Genomic DNA, 14516 nt, shown 5'->3' on the forward strand with positions numbered 1-14516 from the left:
TTATTCAACCATTCCTCAATTGATGGGCATCTACTCATTTTCCAATTCTTTGTAACCACAAAAAGAGTTGCTACAAACATTTTTGCACACGTGGATCCTTTTTCCTCCTTTATGATTTCCTTGGGATACAGACCTAGTCGTGGCACTGCTGAGTCAAAGGGTATGCACAGTTTTATAGTGCTTTGATGCTCTCCATTTTAAAATCTCTTACTTTTAATAAAAATCCAGGTTATAACCTAAATTCTCTATGAAGTTTTTCCTTATTGTCTTGAAAAATGATCTCTTATTCATCTGAATTCCTATAGTACTTGCACTATATATTTGCCGTAAAATGAAGTTTTTTGTGTATCATGCCTTTCGGCATCTGACATCTTATCCCCCAACACTTTGTTAGGGTATTCCTCAACTCCGTAATACTCTTTGATCTAGTAATACTGGCTTCCTCTTGCTATTTTTCTTCTACCTTATCTCTTCTTCTTCATCTATCTCTTTCCCTCCTCTTCTGGAATATAAATTTTGATTGTTTATACTCCATATTATTGGGAGTGGTGAGAACTAAATTTTTTTTCTTCCCTACTTATTTATTATAAGTATCGTTATTATTTTTTGTTTTGGAAAAAAATTAACTTTTTGTTTCATGCAGTTTTCACTTATGGTTTTTTGAAATACAGTTCTGTAAAAACAGGCTTTGATAAAGCCCACTGGGATTCAAATAGAGCTACTTCACTATGTTTCAAAATCCAAATCACTGGCTCTCATTCAGAGATCAATAATAGGTTGGCTTGGCCCAAGTCTTACTTGCTCATTGTTTGAATTTTGATGGCTCAGAGTGAATGTACACAGCAATTGTTTCTGTTAATTCCACAAATTATGTGGTTCTTTCCTTCCCTGATTTTTTTTTTTTTGGGGGGGGGGGAGGTAAAGTAGGCTATCTTTTGCATCAATTCTTACATATCATTTAACTACTGAATGGGTATTGCCTCAGACAACTGAGACCTGGGGAAGACCTTAGTTAAAAAAGACTAAGTTCTCCTACTGCATCTCGGGCCATCACCAGTCACCCTCACTGGACTTTGATAATAAGAGGAGAAACTGAGGCTGATGATTTTTGTATGGCTACGCCGCCTTTAAATTTAATTAACATGAAAGACATCACCCTCCTGATGTCATTGATCTTCTAAGTATGAAGGATGAACAGCAACAACAAAACAACTAGCCCTTTTAATTCCAAAGATTTTTCCTTTTTTATTATTTCCTAATTATCTTGTATATAGCTTGTTTTGTATGTATTTGCTTATATATTGTTTCCTCATCATATTATAAGCTCTGAGAACATGAACTTTTTTATTTTTTTGGTTTGATTTTTAAAAATTTTTTGTATCCTTGGCACTTAGTATAGTGCCTGGTACATAGTAAACATTTAATAAATGTTTATTGATTGAATAATTCCTCCATCAATCAAAAATAAGCTTATAGAGAATCAAGATTGTATGCTATAGCTGTTTCCCAAAGGACCTCATATGGTAGGTGCTCAATAATTGTTAATTAAGTGATATCCTTTCCCCTCTCTCAGAAATGAATATTCTTTTTAAGGAAGAATTGGAAAAGGAACGTTGAGCCCAAGGAACCATTTTTTAAGAGCTTGCTATATTCTAGCACTGAGCTAGGTGGTAGTAGAAGTACAAAAACAAAAATGAAAAAGTTCCTATCCTCAAGAAGCTCAAATTTTATCAGGGAGATAATGTAAGCAAATATAAACAAGTATATATAAAAGCCAGGTAAATGCTAGCATTAAATACATGTTTTTTTGGGGGACAAGTTCCTCAGAAATCCATATTCTTAATAACCTTCCTCAATTTTGAAAGTTTTACTCAAAAGATACTGCTTTTGTACCTTTTCCCCTGTGTTCATTTTCTATCCACTAGGATTCTTTTCTTAGGAATAATTGACAATGGAGGGTTACAGAGTGAATGATAGTTCCTTTATGGTAGTCTCCAAATATTCTAAGTTTTCTAAGTCTTGATATTTTCAAGATACTTATCTATTAAAATGACTTGCCAATTTCTTTTTACTTGCTTAGAAGTTTGGACTAAATGATTTCTGATATATATTCCAGACTCAGAACTGTAAGATTCTATTATGTCCTTCATTATCGATTTCCCTATTCTATCCCATTTTCTCCCACAGACCACAAAGTGAAAACTGGAAAGAAGTATTTAGGTATCTGCCAAATAAATTCAACAATATATTTAATTTGACAATCACTTAAGAAAGATGATGAGAAGTCTACATTACATTTTGGAAAATGTACAGTGCTCTCACTGACACAAAATGTTTGCTCCTCAAATTGACTACCTCTGACTCATCAATATTCTAAGAAACAATTAAATAAGAAATAATCCAAAGATCAATGGAAACATATGAGATTTATGTAAGCAAGCTATAGAATGTCACCAACAATGACTCATGTAGAGACAGCAATAATAAAACTAAGGATGTCTGATTAGAAAAGAAGACAGGTAAGAATGAGAGGCAACAGCTGAGCCATTTACTTGGTGCATGAATGTCTAAGAGATAACAAAAGAAAAGTTTTTTGCCCTTTGGGTAAATTCTCTAAGGAAAACAGACAAGAAGTAAAAAGGAGAGTCTCTGCTTATATTTTTGGAGACAGCACCATCAGTGCATACATCTCTAAAAGTATATAATCTCCTGTCATAAATAATATCCTGTCATAAATAAATTACTCTATAATACCTGATTTTTTTTTAGTTTTCCTGAAAAATTTATGGAATTGTGTTCAATAAGTTTAGGAATCCATCTGAAATACTATCCCAATTTCTCTATTTTATACCTATAGTTATTTAAGAAGACCAAAAACCTTCCTTCCACTATCTTTTGTCCCTTTTTATTCTCAGATTATTATTTATTATTATTATTGAAATGAAGGTTGTTAAGAAGCCAGCACTCTCCCCAATTCTATAACATTTGGGAGTATCTAATTAAACCAGAATTAGTGTTACATTGTTGGTACCTAAGATATTAAACTTATTAGATTGAGTAAAAAATTGTAGCACACAGTAAGAATTTACTATATTGAGAAAAATTTGTAGACTGCAATTGAGAAATAAGAGTTAACATTTGCTTAGTGTTTTTAAGCCAGAAAAACATCCCTCATTATGGGAGTATAAACTGTATCTTCTAAAAAGTGGAACTTGAACTGCTCAAATATTTAAATGGGACAAAATTGGTAGACATCGTCAAATACTGCTGTACTATTTGTCGTTATATAAGGCAGTGTTATTTGAGGGAGGACCAATGATAGCACAGTATGATGTCTTGACTTGCATGTGAAAAGGATTTTAGAGAGTAGAACTGCACAAAGTCGTCAACCTTGCTCTCTCTTCCAGAGTAATTGAAGTTCAGGACAAGACAAAAGTGAGGATGACTGGTGATGGACAAGGATGCAGTGGATAATGGGCATCTCTGGTGTCTGACCAAGCTCTAAGCACTCCACAGAGTCTGATTCATGGCTATTGGAACAAATTGTTCTCATCCACTCATTCTGTTGGTAGAAAATATTCACCTGCTTGGGGGTAGAAATCCTCCTGACTCCCTTATGTGTTTGAGATCTCTAGTTACTCTCAAAGTGGCTTTACTCATCTCTTCATATGGCTTCACTGGGATATGGCTCCTGCTTATGTTACTGCTTCTTGGAGACACAGGTGGAAGTTGGATGACTGATTGTATACTAAAGGTAGCTACCTTGAAGATGACTCAGTAAGCCCTCACACTACAGGAACTTGTTTTTCCCTGAATACCCCATATGAGGCAATATGGTATGGTGAATAGAAAGCTACACTTGAATTCAGAAAGACTTGATTTTATGACCATGGAAGGTCACTCAGTGGAAGGTCACTCAATTTCTCTGAGCTTCTATTTCTATCTGGTTGAAATAGGAATGATAATTCCTACATAGCCATCTCATAAAGTTGCTGTGAGGATTAAATAAGAAATCTGCATGGAATTTCATGAATTTTGAAGCAATATGTTTATAAACTACTTCTGTGACATGGACAAATAGCATAAACTCACAACAGGCTTTGAAATACAAAACTTTCAAAAACAAAAGAGATACAATCATGTTTTCAATAAATTTAATAGGATCTCTAAATTGCTTTTTTATTTTAAAATTTAAAAATGAAAATATGGTTGTAATATAAAGCTCAAGTAATGATACATACTACTGAACTCACAGAAGGCCACAACAGGAAGAAACTTGAGAATTTATATAATCCAGCCCCCTTATTTTGGAGTAGAGAAAACAGAAACAGAGAATTTATGACTTACTGAATATTTTGCAGTTAACAATGACAGAAATTGGATTCAAATTCAAGGTTTTTGACATGAAGGCCTGGGCAAACTTTCAGAGGACTTTAGTTAGAAAAGCACTTTGTAATCTCTAAATCACTATAGACACATGATACCTTGTTAGCCCTACCATATCATCCATCACAGTTTCTATGAAATAATAACTGAAAACCAAGTTCCAGGTTTGGTTTGCAAGTCATCATGGTATCCATCATTATATTATGGCCATATGCATCATCACTCAGTGGAGGACTTTGACTTTCACTCACTTGCAATCGAAGTCTGCTCTTATACATACACATGTGACTCATCCACAGTAATTGTGGAGCCCACTTGGGCCTCTCCAACTTGGTCTGTTGATGCATGCTCACAGAATTCAAGCTTATTTTGATGAATTTCCATTTATGACAAACACAATAAAGAAGGACAGTTTGGTGGGGATTAGGAAGAGTGCCAGCCCAGTATTAGTCTAGCAACAAGCATTTATTAAATGTCTACGATGTGTCTGATTTTGTGTCAGAATCTAAAATTTAAAGACACAAATGAAAGAAATCTAGCCTTCAAGGAGCTTACCTTCTAACCCAGACCTACTGCAGTTCCTTGAAAATAGGAAATACAATGAATGGCCATGGAATTCAATTATAGAGGGTTGTTTCTCTAAACTCTCTTTAAACTGCTTATCTTGCTCATATGGTATGTTTGAAGACCATGAAGATACAAATGATTAGATAGTGTGACAAATGAAGTTTTGCAATGTTAGCTGTTCTGCTTCTACAGATTTTCTTGAGAAAGCATAAATACTGCAGGTAGTATACTAGGATTGTAGTTAAGGAGGGGGAGGGCAATGTTGCTTCTTGGACAAGGAAGGATTGGGAAAGTGGAGACTTGACCAAAGGCACAAAGAACAAAAAGAAGCTGCTCTGGTCACATTTTGCCTAGAATTGATTATATTATTACTTTATAAGGGAGAATTGCAACCTGGAAAGATCTTGACTAATTAGAATCCTGAAGGGAAATACAGGGCTATCGAACTAATATATAAAGGCTTGATTTGGCCTCTGTAAAGTGTGTTCCTATTTTATGGAATTGGGCACACAGGCTTCTAGCAAGAACCTAAATAAATGCCCTTCCTCTTTATACTTGCCTAATCTGTGTTTGAATATGTGGGAAAGTGATTGCTGAGGAGCCACATCCTTAAATCCTACAATCAGGAAAGCAGTGGGCTGGCTAACTTCCTGATCCTGTCTGAAGTCAAGCAGATTACCCACAAAAAAAGGTGGGTCTTTCCTCAGATAGGAATGTATTTTATAAGGAATCTTGACTCTAAAGTAGTTAAGTATAATTTTAAAGACTGAGGATGATTTAATTGACTTACCTCTGTGGAGCCTGTGAAGGCCACTTTATCTACATCCATGTGAGAAGAAATGGCTGCTCCTGCTGTGGGCCCATAACCTGGCACAATATTCACTACTCCTGGTGGAAATCCTGCCTAAAGGAATGATAGAACCACACATTGTTTCGAGAGAAGAAGGATTGAAAACTACTATAAAAAGAAAAGCACCTTGAATAAATGATAAAAACATTAATGAAGCAGTTGTGTGCTAATTCCTACACGGCCACCTCACAAGGTTGCTGTGAGGATCAAATGAGAAAACTGGCATTCATTTCATGAATTCCCAATGCTGTTGTATGCCAAATACTGCATTAAATGCTGGAAATAAAAATATAAAAGCAATAAATCCTTACCTGTCTGGGAATTTTTATTCTAATAGGGGAGACAACTCAGAGAGGGGAGTCACTCGTGGCCAATGAAGGGAGTTATAATCAGGTCAGTCCCATAAACAGGAAGTAGAAGCAATACACCAGTGCACTGATAAGCCATTTGATGAAGTGATCATAGGTCTCAGAGAAAGCGATGGAAGCGGAGGGAGAGGTTAGGAGAATGGTAGCAAAAGTATTTTTGCAGGGTCAGAAAACTAAGGCATATAGTCCTAGGCAATGAAGAACAAAATGACTTTGTTCTTTTTGGATATAATCCTTGTTGGTCAGACGATATAGCATATATCAAGGACTCATTTTGAAGGACAGGAAGGGTTGGGGTAGGAATGGGGTGCTAAGAATACAAAGAAAAGCAAAAATACACATCTTGCCTCCAAGGAGAGAGATCACATTCTAATGGGAGAGAACACAATAAATATTTAGTTAAAAATTCCTTCATTTGGCTACATCTGGTCATTCTTAGGGAAGATCGTATACTGTTTTATTTTTTTCTTTTTTTCCCCCTTTACCTAGTAGATGGTTAAGAGTACATTGTGACTGACCAAACTCACCTCTTTGATTAGTGATGCTACATAAAGAGCAGAAAGTGGTGTTTGTTCCGCTGGTTTGACAACCACAGTGTTTCCACAACAAAGGGCTGGTCCAATTTTCCAAATGAACATAACCAAAGGGAAATTCCACTAGAAAACAAGGAATAAGAACCAATTTTCTTGTTAATATTGAATCACCTTTTTTGTTAATGGTATATACTGATAATGCCTTTTCAAAGGCTATACCACTGCAATTGGAACTTTGGAAGGTTCCTTTGTAGCTAAAAACCACGCTCTTGGGAATGGGTCTGGGGATAGGCTATATATCATTTGAAGACTAGCATAGAAATTTTTCAGAGAAAGGCTCATTAGAAGAGTAGTCACCAACTGAGGATTTTTCTCCTATCGAAGGGGGAATCATGTAGCTCTGTTTACATAGCAAGGTTATGATTCAGACCAGAAAACAGATCCATACTTAAGAAATCACTGATCTATGATTCGATTTTCCACACATTTTAAATTTCTCAAATCTGAAACAGTAACAATTAACAGTATTACAAACTTATTTTCATGTGATCTTATTGACTTAACAGTATTAAAGGTAACCCTCAAATTAAAAAGTGATTTTTTAACAAAATCTTGTGTGTGTAGGATGTGATGGAAAAAAAGATACGGTAATTTTCATTTCTGTTCTTTGAAGTGGTTTTGCAGCCTCTAAAAATAGCATGTTCATAGTGTAAGAAGTAAGCACTCATTGGGAAATATATGGTTTCACATTAAGTGTAGGCTGTAAAAGCTCTTTTTATTCAATACAATTAATCTTTATTTACAAAATTATCATATTTCCTCACTAATATTTATTAGGAATAAGTGGATCACTAAAAACATTTATCTCACTGTTGGTGGTTTGTGCTTGCTGCATACGATTTTTTTAATAAGCATTTAAAAAGTATTTAAGTATTTTTTTTTGTATTTTTTTTGACTTTTCTATAACAAGTGGCATGGAAAATTAATTTCCAAATCTAATAAATGTAACTAGTTATTTAGATATTATGTTTATCATCAAAAGCTACAGGTATAATGGATATGAAACTAGGAAAAAGTCTTGCCTCTGTCATTTGCTAATTTATGTACCTGGGCAAGTCACTTAAACCTGCATAGCTGCAGGAAACTCTATAAAAGAATTGCTGATGAGCTATTTCTCCTGCCTAAGCAGAGGAAGAGCTCTCTCAAGAATGACAATTAAACTTTAGGTTTTTGGTCCAAAAAGAAAATTTATTTGATTAGAATATTGGAAAATGCCAACAATAAATCACTTTTACTATTGGTATTCAAGGAAAATGCAGCAAGGATGACTTGCATTAAACAACAAACCAAGAGAGATGTATTTCCATTTGTTTATAAATAAAATTGGAGTATCACCATTTTAAATCTGGAGAGAGATACACTGTGTTTTTGGATTGTATGCCAAAATGCTACTGGCAGTACTTTAAAAAATGTTGATACTTCAAAGGATTTTTTTATCTCATTGGTGTAGATATTTCCATACTCATCCAATCATATCATATGATTTTTATATGTACTATATGCTTTGGAAAATTCCTTTTACAATTTTCACAGTCTGGAGATGGTGCTTCTCAGCAATTAAGTTGCTAGTTCAAAAAAGATATTGAGTAATGGGGTGTGTTTTAATTACATTAAAATGATGCCTTAAGAAACAAATTACTTAAGTTTCTCTTTATTCCATGCTAGACAAAATAGAACTTATGTAAACTCTACCATAGTACAAAGGGCTATAATAAAGAGCAATAAAAAAGAAATGCCATCTTTAAATTGGGTAAAATAACTCATGATTTTAATGAAAAGATATTTGATTCATTGCCATTGCAGCATTAGAAAATAATCGTGTCCTGAAAGGGCAAGAATTCCTAGTTAATAAATAGGAAGTTGTTTATCCACTGAGGGTATAAGGCCTCAATATGATTTATTGCATCAAACTTCTACACCTTTTGCATTTAGTATATTTCTAAACAAAATTTTGTGGAGCAAAAAGCACATGGTTGATTCTTTAATCAGAGTATTTCAAAAGTCTTACATGTGGAGGCAACTTACAGGAATGATTTGGCCACAAACACCAACAGGTTCATGTCTTGTGTAAGAGAAATACTTTCCATCTAAATCAAACAAAAAAAGCACATTAAATGCAAAGATACATTTGAAATAACTATGATAGATAAAACAAGCTATTAAATATGCATAAAATGAAGATTCATGACATAGCATAATATCATGTATCTTGATGTCTAGGTATTGTATGTGCTCTACAAGTTGGTATAATTCTGCCCCTTGTCTGTTACAAACCATATTTGAAAATATTTCCAGAAAACAAATGGTGAAATGACTAATGAAGGAAGTGGGGTTGGGGAAATATATGGTAAAGGCCAAAAAAATACAGTTCTATGAGCTCTAGTATGCCAAGATTTAATAGCAAAATAGCAACCAGCATTTCTATAAAATCAGGCTCCATTCTCTTTACTGGAGGTACAACTTCCCTCAGCAATCACCCTAAATATATATTTTTTAAAACAAAAACAAAGAACCCAAGAAACCACAAACATTTTTTTTAATACTGCCTTTTTCTTTCCCACTCTCATTAAAGACAATTGGTTTATATCTGATTTTAACTTCATTCTTACAAAAGAATTCATTTTCTCTTTCCTACTAAATTTTGTTTAAACTTCTGTAGATTCTGGGTCCTACAGAAACATGGTGGCTATAGAAATGCAATTAAGTACGTTACACATTTGTTGTTTATTTATCTTTTAGTTATGTCTCATTCTTTGTGACCCCCATTGACCATAGCATGAGCTTCTTCTTTCCTCTATTATTTGGTCTGTTCCAAGTTCATCTTGTTGCTATCATGATACTATTTATCTGTCCCATCCTCTACTGTCTTTTCTTTCCCAAAATCAGGGTCTTTTTTTTTTAATGAGTCCTGATCTTCTCATTATGTTACTTCATTTTCTAATTCCATAATTAGATTAGATCAAGTGAAGGATATTTAATAGTTATTAAAACATTTCTTAACCTGTTGACATAATTTTACTGAATCTGTAATTAAAGAGCTATTGATAAATAGTAATAGTACCTGCTAGGATAAAATTTTCATTATCAAAAAAAGTAATTCTAGTATGAAGTACTTGGCTGTAGCTAGATATGTCGAATTTCTATTTTTTTAAAGAGCTCAAATTTACTTACCTATTGGGATTGTACGACCCTGAATCTTATCTGCCCAGCTTGCAAAGTAGCGTAAAATTTTCACACAGCCACCTAAATCCATCAGGTATGCATTGGAAAAAACTTTCCCACCATTCACAGATTCTATTGTCTAGAGGAAAAAAGATTAAGTTCAAATTGAGCTCAATATGTCTTGAATTGAAAAGAAAATATTACATTATCATTTATTTAGGTACCAATTCTACTCTTATTTTAAGGACAGTATTGTATAGCAGATGAATTGTAGGCTTGAAATTAGGAAGACCGGGCTTCATATTTTGCCTCTGATACCTAATGTCCTGGTTAAGCAAATCCTTCTGTTTATACTTGTGACAACTCTCTAGATTTATCTACTGGGTACTTGGAGATATTTAGGATGGAGAGAGTAAGTATACCAGAGCCCCTCATGCTTATGAAATTACAGATCCCTGCTGTACTTACTCTAGCAAACATACCTTTCAGGTTTTAAGCTATAGTCTGAAAAATGGGACTGACCTAAATGAATCATCTGGCTTTCTATCTGATTGCCTTTAGGTAGACCAAGAGTTTTTAGTTCTTTTTGTGTGTGTCATAGATCACCTTGATAGTCTGGTGAAACCTTCTCAGAATTTTATTATATGTGTACAATAAAATTCATAAGACTTCAAAGGAGACTCATTATGCTAAAATATAACCATAAAACTATTTTTCTAAAAATAAAGAGTTCAAGGGTACCAGGTTAAGAATCTCTAATATAGATTATCATTGATTGATCATTCACTAGCTGAAAATGGAATGCATGGAAAGAAGTATTATTAGACAAAACTGAGATAGTTTTGAGATAGGCACCAGATGGTGGGGAGTTCTGAGTACCAGTTTTAGGATAATTAAAGAGCAATAGGAAGCACTGAGGAATTTTGGACAGAAAAGTGACATGGTCCAGTGTATCAATAAGGAAGATTTAAATGTTTCATTTCTTCCCTCGCTCTTCTCTTCCCCAACATCCAAGAATGAAATTTCATGGAGAAAGGGATATTGTCTTAAAAACAGTATTATATGACTTCTTTAATACCAATTTGAATATAATTTGAAATATTATATAATTGAATTTTATATTCTTTGAATATAAGATACTTGGTAGATGGTCACCTAATGAATATTTGCTAGCTCTTCTGCAAGTTCATAAATAAATAGTGATATCTTTGATACTAATTAGCCCTTGATAAATGTTCCTTGTTGAAAGCTATGTATATACTGCTAAAATTGGGCATTTATATAATCTTTAAGTTTTATGAACTAATTTCACATCATTTCAATGGATCTTTTATCATGTGGACTTTACAACACTGACTGATAGGTAAGAATGGTAAAATTATTCTGCTATTTCTTACTATGTGTATAAGGGAATTTGGTCTTTTTTTTCCCCGGCTGATACCAGAAAAAGTGTCTTGTATATACTAGGAGCTTTTAAGCATGATTACTGAATTGAATTAATTCAAGTCTCATTTTGCCCTGAACAGAAGAACTAATGAATAAGCTCTTGCACATCCATGGTTTCTTCATCTATTAAATGAAGACTCCAGGGAGTCTTCTAAGATAACTTTTTGTGCTATGTTTCTAGGAATTACATGGATTTGTTTTTTGTTTTATGCTGCCTGCCAAACCATTATGTATTGAAATATTAAGTACAAGGTAGCCCAGTTTTCTTACTTTTTTTCAACTTTTTTTGCTTTTTTTCAACTTTTTGCTTTTTGCTTCAATTTTTTAAGCTTTTAAAGCTTAAAAGTACACTAAGATTTTTGGGATACCTTGCATAACTCCATAGATAGAATGTGTACCTATAATTAAATATTAAAACTTAAAAATCACATTATGATTTCAAATGGAATATGTTAGGGATATTTGGTATTTATTTTATATGCATATGTGAATATACATATATACATATATATTTATATATACACACGTTCATGTTCATTGAATTTTTCTTTAGTACTATGGACAACTATTCATTAGACTTGACTATTTACATAATGCTAGAATGTCAGGAATGGAGTCAGAAAGACCTGGCTTCAAATCCAGCCTTAGACACTTACTAGCTACACAATCCTGAGAAAGTTACTTAAAATTTTATTTGCTTTAGTTTTCCCATCTGTAAAATGAGTTAGAGAAGAAATGGCAAACCACTCAGTCCTATATCTTTGCCAAGAAAATCCTAAGTACCATCACAAAAGGTCAGATATAACCGAAAGGAACAAACAACAATTCAACACAGGTGGTAGCATCTGACCCTCACTAGTCGGATATGGAAAGTAATATAGGATTTGGAATTAAGAGGTTTGGGCCAAATCCTGACTCTGCTACTTATTAGCTAAGGGATCTTAGAAAAGTGACTTTACCAAAACAAACAAACAAACAAACAAATAGAAGAAAAGTGACTTTGCTTATTTGAATCTGTCTCTTCATCTGTAAGTTGAGTGTATTTGACTATATAGATTTCTAACATTTTTTTCTAGTATAAAAATGTGTTGATGCTATAAAGCTTGAACAAGTCACATTTGGAATCTGAATTCTTCATCTGTAAGATGGAAATTATTATTTATCTTTATAGACTTTCTAGGTTCCAGGTTCCAGGAAAGTAAATAACTGGTTTAAGATACTGTCTAAGAGCTGAAATGACTAGATTAGGTTATGGATAATTTACAATATAGAAGTGATGTGTTCTTGGCTAGGATTGGAGTATACATCAAAAAAGCTGGTAGGAATAGATTTGCGTAGAGACTTCTAAGTCTAAACAAAGGGTTATTTTGGGCTGAAAATAATAAGGGAGAGAAAGAAAAGAGAAAAAAACAAAAAAACAAAAAAAACCCAACCCTTTACCTAGTGTGTAGTTCCATATACAGTAGCTACAACTTAGAAAGAAGTAGATGTCCAAAAATTCAAAGGGGGAGCAAAGTGGCAGTAACAAAGTCCATCATCTCAGATTGTTATGTACTAGTGCACAAAAATAGCTAATAGAGTGAGTGGGAGATGGGAATATAAATCTGGAAGGGAAAATTTTATTCCAAAGAAATTAGATGGGTAAAAGGGGGGAAAGGAACACTGTGGATTAAGAAGATAGGCTCATATGAGGAAATCCTGGAATAATAGTAACGATAATGATAATGATAATAATAATAATAATAAATAGAAGCTTTTTTATCACTTACAATGTGCCAGACACTATACTAAGCTCTTTACAAATATTACAAATTTACAAATACAAATATTGCAAATAAATACAACTCTGAGAGATAGGTGTTATTAAACAGCTAATTGTAGCAAAGTGCTGTTTTTGAAAAGCAGTGGTGGATCCTGGATAGAAAACTAGACTGAAAGAAATGGATCTGAGGCCTAACATTGAGTATATAACTCTTAACTAAGTCATAGCTACTCAGTGTTCTAGGAAAATCACTAATACTTTAAATTGTAGGGAAAAGGCTGCTCGGCCTTAATAGCATTTTCTTATCCATGTATCTTGATATCAATTAAATAATAAAATTTGTCCTTTTCCTTATCCTATTAATTTATTATTATTACATGCAAAAAGATTCCTTCAATAAGATTCTTTTCAACTCTTAGGAGAGAGAAGTAAAACAGCTTGTAAAGGAATTCCTTAAAATTTTGAAGAAATTTTTTTGAGTACATGAATCATCATTGCAAATAAACCCAATTCATAATATAGAATAAAACTGAGGCCTCTACCAAACCCTTGCTTCATTTGCTGCAAACTTACCGCCAAGAGCAAACGATCTCTTTCAATTAAATCAGCCAGTTTGTTCAGGAGCCTTCCTCTCTCTGAAGCATCCATTGTCCGCCATGGGGAGCCAATCTGAAAAGCCTCCCTTGCTGCTTTCACTGCCTTATCCACATCTTCCTAAAATATCAAAGAAAGATAAATTCAGAAGAAGGATCTTCAAGCAATGTTTCTCAATCTAATTTCAACATGGATTACTTTGGGAATCTAAATATACTGATAGAACTCAAGAATTGGCTTAAAATTATGAAACATTCCTGCAAAAAAAGGAAAAGCTGCAGAAATAACATTTAAAGAGAGAAAGCATTATGGCTATTTTCATTTTTTCCAAATGTTTATCCAATTAAGGTGTTTTGTACATACCTCTTTTAAACATAACTATATTGTTTTCACATAGAATAATTGAACATGTGCTAAGTCAAATATGTGGCAAATATGTGGTACTTTAAAGAGCACCTAGGTCAACCCCTTCATTTTACACAGAAGGAAACTGAACACCCCCAAAGAATTGGACTGATTTGCCCAAGCTCACACAAGGAGCACAAACAGTGTGTGAACCCAAGTCTCTGTTCTCTATAGAAATTTATTCATTAGGATCTCACTCAAATCCCACACTTCCATGGAATTTTCCTTAACTCTAGAAAGGAGTTTTTTTTTTTTTTTTTTTTTTTTTTTTTTTTTAAAGGAGAGGAAATGTGACAGAGTAGAAAGAGTATTGGACTCACATTCAGGAAACCCAAATTAAAACTCCAGTTTCAGTGTTATTGGTGAGTCATTTAAAACCCATG

General features: G+C 33.6%; 1 protein-coding gene across 3 annotated transcripts in view; it reads right to left on the reverse strand.

The window, feature by feature from the left end:
- The window catches only part of ALDH1A1 (aldehyde dehydrogenase 1 family member A1), a 66983-nt gene that overhangs the window by 23785 nt on the left and 28682 nt on the right, over nt 1-14516 (reverse strand). For all 3 annotated transcript variants that reach the window (XM_051998437.1, XM_051998428.1, XM_051998419.1), the window contains 5 exons: nt 13708-13848; nt 9936-10065; nt 8790-8851; nt 6699-6827; nt 5744-5857 (listed from right to left, as the gene is read on the reverse strand). In XM_051998437.1, coding sequence (XP_051854397.1) covers nt 5744-5857; nt 6699-6827; nt 8790-8851; nt 9936-10065; nt 13708-13848 — 576 coding nt within the window. The remainder of the gene's footprint in view (nt 1-5743; nt 5858-6698; nt 6828-8789; nt 8852-9935; nt 10066-13707; nt 13849-14516) is intronic.

The sequence above is a fragment of the Antechinus flavipes genome, chromosome 1, assembly GCF_016432865.1.
Source record: "Antechinus flavipes isolate AdamAnt ecotype Samford, QLD, Australia chromosome 1, AdamAnt_v2, whole genome shotgun sequence".
In the NCBI taxonomy this organism is placed as follows: domain Eukaryota; kingdom Metazoa; phylum Chordata; class Mammalia; order Dasyuromorphia; family Dasyuridae; genus Antechinus; species Antechinus flavipes.